The sequence below is a fragment of the Microtus pennsylvanicus genome, chromosome 12 (genome assembly GCF_037038515.1).
Source record: "Microtus pennsylvanicus isolate mMicPen1 chromosome 12, mMicPen1.hap1, whole genome shotgun sequence".
NCBI lineage: Eukaryota > Metazoa > Chordata > Mammalia > Rodentia > Cricetidae > Microtus > Microtus pennsylvanicus.
Window position 1 is genome coordinate 91,339,584 of NC_134590.1, and position 6,003 is coordinate 91,345,586.

At 50.1% G+C, this 6,003-nt stretch overlaps 1 protein-coding gene across 1 annotated transcript; it reads right to left on the reverse strand.

Moving 5' to 3' along the window:
• Positions 1-2,710: 2,710 nt before the first annotated feature.
• LOC142832811 (small ribosomal subunit protein uS12-like) lies at positions 2,711-3,185 on the reverse strand. The gene has a single exon (XM_075943570.1). It carries the CDS (start codon positions 3,169-3,171, stop codon positions 2,743-2,745), a length of 429 nt encoding a protein of 142 aa, XP_075799685.1. The 5' UTR covers positions 3,172-3,185; the 3' UTR covers positions 2,711-2,742.
• Between the last annotated feature and the right edge of the window lie 2,818 nt (positions 3,186-6,003).

The window sequence follows — 6,003 nt, forward strand, 5'->3', positions numbered from 1 at the left end:
CGGTCTATAAGAGCAAGTTCCAGGATAGGCAGGCCCAAAGCTACAGAGAGACTCTGTCTCAAAAAACGAAAAAACAAAACCTCAAGTGTGGTGGGTACACTTTTGACTCCAGGACTTGGGAGGCAGAAGCAGGTGGATCTCTGTGAACTACATAGCGTGTCCAAGAAAAAAAAAAGATTCTTCTAATAGCTATACAGATTCGTGTCTCACATTTAAGTCCGTATCCATTTTGAGTTTGGTCTGTACAGACCTGAGATGAGGGTCTGTCTTGTTCTTCAGCAGGTGGGGATAAAGTGTCTTAGCATTTACTGATGAAACCATTGCTCACTGTTGAAAGTCAGTTTCCTCCGGGGTCTCAATCCCATTCCATTGATGTGTCTATACATATGCCCAGACTGTCTTTGAGATAGACAGATGAGAGACAGAGAGAATAGATTATGGGTGGGTGATTGGCCGGATGGAGACAGATGTCCTGTAAGCCAGGCCGGGCTAACACCTAGAACCCTGATTTCTTTCAGCTTCCACCTATGTATTCTGATTGATTAGTTTATCTTGGTTTTGTTTGTTTATTTGGTTGATTTTTGAGACAAGGTCTCTTAGAGTCCAGGCTGGCCTCGGACTCGCTGTGTGGCCCAGCATGACCTGAGAGCTGGGGTGCAGGTGCAATCCCCAGGGCCCAGGTTGTGTGATTACTTTCATTTTTGCTTGTTTCCACTCTTGAATTTCTCTCTCCTTGTTGGCTCTGGAGTTTCTGCAGAAATCCCTGCTACTCAGAATTGTTCCCAATTCCACCTGTCTTGACTCTCACAGCCCAAGGTCTTCCCAAGATGCCAGTATCTCCAGTGACCTCACAGGGTTCCCGGCTCCACCCTCTAAAACTCCCTCAGAGCTCCAGACCCTCAAACTTCCCCGAGCTCCCGACACCTGCTTCTGTCCACCGTGGGTTTTTTTTCCCTTCCTCTCTCCTTCCCACCCTTTCATCCATGTTTATGATCGACAACCATCCCTGACACTGTCTGCTCATGCGCACAGCCCTCCAGGATTTTCCGGTAACCTGTGGGGAGCTCCTGCAGCTAGAGGGAGATTGTGGGATTGTGGGATTGAAGAGAGATGATCATATCCACTAGGGATCGCCTTCTTTCCTCCTGCACATCCTTCTATTTTTCCATCCCTCCTCCTTCTCCACTAATCTTTCATTCCCTCCTCAGATACCTCATCCCCTTCATTTCCTCTATCTTCTCCTCCATCTCCTTCTCCCCGATTTCCTCTCTCTTCCTTCATCTCTTCTTCCATCTCTCCTTCCACCTCCTCTTCCCCCACTCCTTCCTCCATCTCCTCCACCTCCATCTCCTCATTCACCCATGGGCACCATTACATGGGTTGTGGTTCCAGACTGAACCAAAAAGGGAAGTGAGGCAAGCGTTCAGCGCCGCTCCCTGATTGTGGTGCCTCACGAGCAGATCCCACATGCCTTTCCCGCCATGCTATCCTGACCCCCCCACACCATGGTCCGACATCGGTCCTTCCTTGACTGGCTTCAGTCAGGCATCTTGTCACACTAGTGAGAAAAGTGACACATGCCACCGCTTCATCCGGTACCGTCTTCCATGGTTAACCAATAAATGCTGGTGTTTCTGAGTCCCGTGTGCCACTTCTCCAGAGAAAGCCAACCAGGAACATGGGGTGGCATGGGAAGTATGGGGGCCAGTCTTGAGGGACGGAGCCTAAGGGCTCTGACACTGACTAGGTGGAGACCACCCCATCTACTCCTGAAGCTCTCCTTTGGGGGTGGGGAGAAAGCCCAAAGCTCACTGTATATACAATGAGTCTTCTAAGTGTCCAGCTCCCTCAGACCAGAGGCTTGAGTCAACACGGTGAGGGTTCTGTCACCCGCCTCTCCTGGTTCCTCAATGCAGTGAGTTTTAAACACCCGCCGGGACTTGTGCACGCTTGTGAACGTCCCCATGCAGGACATGCACACATGCACCTGCAACAGTGGTAGAGAGGCACCTATAACACCTCCCCATGCCTTGGAAAATCCCAGGCACTCACATCTGCTCACTGTCGTCCTGGCTACAACTTGCCCGAGGGTCTTAGAGTTTCTATTGCTCTAAATGAGCATCACACCATGACCAAAAGCAACTCACAGCTCACAGCCTACCACCCAGGGATGTCAGGACAGGAACTCACACGGGGCAGGAGCCTGGAGGCAGGAGCTGGTGCAGATGCCATGGAAGGTGCTGCTTACTGTCTTGTTCACCCATTGGCTTGCTCAACCTGCTTTCTTCTAGACCCCAGGAACAGCAGCCCAGGGATGGCACAACCCACCATGGGCTGGGCCCTCCCCCGTTGATTGCTAATTAAGAAACTGCCCTACAGGCCAATCTGGTGGGGGCATTGTCCCAATCAAGTCTCTTAAGTATCCCGCTGATATTAAGACCCAGACAGCACACCTAGGAAAGCACTCTGAAACCCACTGAGGGCTTTGTCTCTTTGGCTTCTCCTGGGCCTCAACTGAGTCCAGCTTGCTCTTAGGCAATCTCAGCTAGGCACAGGTCACAGGGGAGCGCAAACATAAGCCAGTGTGCCCAGGTGTTCTAAGGGAGGGTACCTGCTCATGAATGGATACTTTGGTATGGTTCCCCTGCTAGACTAGAGCATCAGAGGGCCAGATATGGTGGCTCATGCCTTTTTTTTTTTCAACAATAGGAAAATTTATTACTGTGCTTCCACTGTCAAAATTTAGGATCTTGGTCTTTCCTTCTTGCCTTTGTACAGGGCCAAAAGGGACACATTGGCTACTTTAACAACCTTAAAGCGGACTCCAGGAATATCACCTACAGCATGACCCTTTCCACCAAATCCAGCAACCAGAACTTCATCGTTTTCCTCAATGAAGTTCAAGCAACCATCATTGGGGACGAAAGCTGTGATCTTGCCGTTCTTGATGAGCTGCACCCTGACACACTTCCTGATAGCAGAATTTGGCTGCTTGGCTTCAACTCCTACTTTTTCCAGCACGATTCTCTTGGCATGAGAGTCACCTCCAAAAGGATTGGCCTTCAGGGCTGTGCCCAAGTGGGCTTTCTTGTATTGTTTGTCATGCCACTTCTGGTCCCGTCGGTGGCTGCGGAGCTTCCTGGCAGTACAGAGACCACGACACTTGCCCATCTTGCCGACGCCACAGGCCCCTGGCTCATGCCTTTAATTCCAGCACTTGGGAGGCAGAGGCAGGCAGATCTCTCTGAGTTTGAGATCAGCCAGGTCTACACAGTTCCAGGACACCCTTGGCTACACAGAGAAAACTCAAAAAGCTAAAAATATTAAATTTAAAAAAATCAGGGATAGAGAGATGGCTCAGCAGTTAAAAGCACTGGCGGCTCTTCCAGAGGACCTGGGTTCAATTCCCAGCATGCACATGTCTGTAACTACGGTTCCAGGGAACCTGACACCCTCACATAGACATACATGCAGGCCAAACAGCAATGTACCTAAAATAACAATAAGTTAATTTAAAAAATAAAAAGCAGGATGATACTGCAAGGTCATCTGTTTTTTTTTTTTTTTTAAGTATCTGATCGGCATACCACCATTATCAGCTGGGTATAAAACCACCACAGAAAGGCATCTTTGAGTTTTTCCTTTTCTTTCTTTTTTTGGGAGGAGGGGATTTTTGAGACAGGGTTTCTCTATGTCGCCCTGGCTATCCTGGAACTCGCTCTGTAGACCAGGCTGGCCTTAAACTCAGAGATCCACCTGCCTCTGCCTCCCAAGTGCTGGAATTAGAGGTGTGCGCCACCACCACCCAGCTAACTTTTTTTAAAACATTTTTCTCTTATACAATACATCCTGACTACAGTTTCCCCTTTGCCCAGTCCTCCACTGTTTCCCTTCAGAATCTGACTTTTTTCTAGAACATTATTTTAGTTTCTATTCAGGTGTCTGTGTGTGTCTAGGAGGCAAGACCCTTCCTAGGTCTTGCTTGCGGACTGGGGTCCTGGACCAAGCACCAGACTACTGTCTCCACTTCCTGAGCACAGATGTGATGTGACCAGCCACCTCCAGCGCCTGCTGCTATGCCTTCCCCGCCATGTGGACAAGCCATCTTCTGTCTTCTTCCCCCACTTTGTATTAAAGTATAAAAGTCCATGGAAAATTAAATAGGGGTGAACTCCAAGTCAGAACTCAGCACTCAAGACAAGAATTCTGCGTCCAGTATTCGCTGAGTTGCCCTCCGGATACCATCCTGTGTCTCTGTGTTTATTCGCTGAGTTGCCCTCCGGACGCTATCCTGTGTCTCTGTGTTTATTCGCTGAGTTGCCCTCCGGATGCTATCCTGTGTCTCTGTGTTTCTCTCTGCTCCCCTTCCTAACATTTCTAATCCTCACGCTAATACCTTGGAATGTGCGAACCCCTCCATGGCTAGGACCGCCGCAAAAGTCACCCCAAAAAGGTGGCTCCCAGCATAGACTGTAGCCTGCAGGCATGAATCTGAATAACCCTTCCACTGTTAAGTTGCTTTGTCAGCAAGGAGAAAGTCAACTACAAGATGGAGCTAGACTTTCCATCCACTCCTGAGGCCTCAGAGCAATTAGAAATAAATACTAATTACTTTCCAAGCATGCTCGATAAGGGAACTCGTTCCTTGCACAAATGCACACTGACATTTGCCAGTCCCATTCAGAGCTCTACCAAACTCCACTGCAACTCCGCAGGGTCCAGCCTGGGAAACCATGGACGTTTTGGGGGTCTTACTCACAGATCCGGGGTGCGGGGTGATGACGGGAGAGAGTGACCGACCGCTGTAAAGGATCATCCAGCATGGATGACAACTTCTACCTGCTGCACAAACGAGGCCTGTGTCCTCCATGTCTTCCCACCTGAGGCCCCAGGCCACATGCAATGAGGGCAGAATCACACAGAGCTGGAGATGGGGAATGACGGGCGGGAATGAGGGCCTCCAGGAAGGTGGCAGTCACTGTACTCTCCTTTCTGGCTTTGGTACGTGAGCTTGGAGACCCCAGGGAAGCCAAACGCTTCTGCCCACATCTCCATGTCAGCATCGGGAGGGCTAGGACAGCCCGCAGCTTGCCTCCTCACCAGTGAGCGACACAAGCCCTACTCTGAGGCTGTAGGTGAAGTGTTTGGGCTGCTCCTCCCAGGCCAGGGTGCGAATGTGGGTGCGGTGCCCACAGAAGACAGAAAGGGGCATCAGAGGCCCTGGAACATGAGTTACTAAGGGCTGCTGTGAGCGCCCTGTGGGTGCTGGGGCCAAGCCCCTCCTCTGCAGGGGCATTCAGAGTTCTTAACCATTGAGCCGCCCCTGTCCCTACCCCAATTTTTTCTTTAGGAATTTGAAGCCCTAATTTGGATGTACAGAGACAGCCCTGCTAACAGCCTAGAACTATTCCTGAAGTACTGGATTTGAGGCACAAAAGAGGGAGGGCCTTTTCTTTCACTTCCTAATGCACACATGCCTCCTGCTTCCTAAATGAAACTTCTGAAAAACTGAATTTTCATTTTTTTCTACCACCAGTTTTGTTTGCTTCTGTGTGTGTGTTCACCTTCGTGTCTGTCTGTATACCTGGTGTCCATGGGAGTCAGAAGAGGGCATTGGATCCTCTGGAACTGGAGTAATAGAGCCTCCATGTGGGTGCTGGGAATCGAACCCAGGTCCTCTGCAAGAACAGCCAGTGCTGTTAGCTTCTGAGCCATCTCTCCAGGCCTATCAGCAACTTTCTGTCGAGGATTTGACAATACAGGCCAGTCTTGAATTCATGATCCCCCTGCCTCAACCTCCTAAGTGCTGGAATTAGAGGCCTAAGCCACCACACTTGACTGCTACCTTTTCTTTTTAAATGGCAGGGTGGAGGTGGGGGTGGGGATGGAGTGGGGTGGGGGGAGATACCCCAGAGTTGAAGAGTGTGAAGGTCATTCATGTCACGTGACTCACAATCATGGTTAACTCCAGCTAACAGCCACTGCACTCCCGTGTACATACTC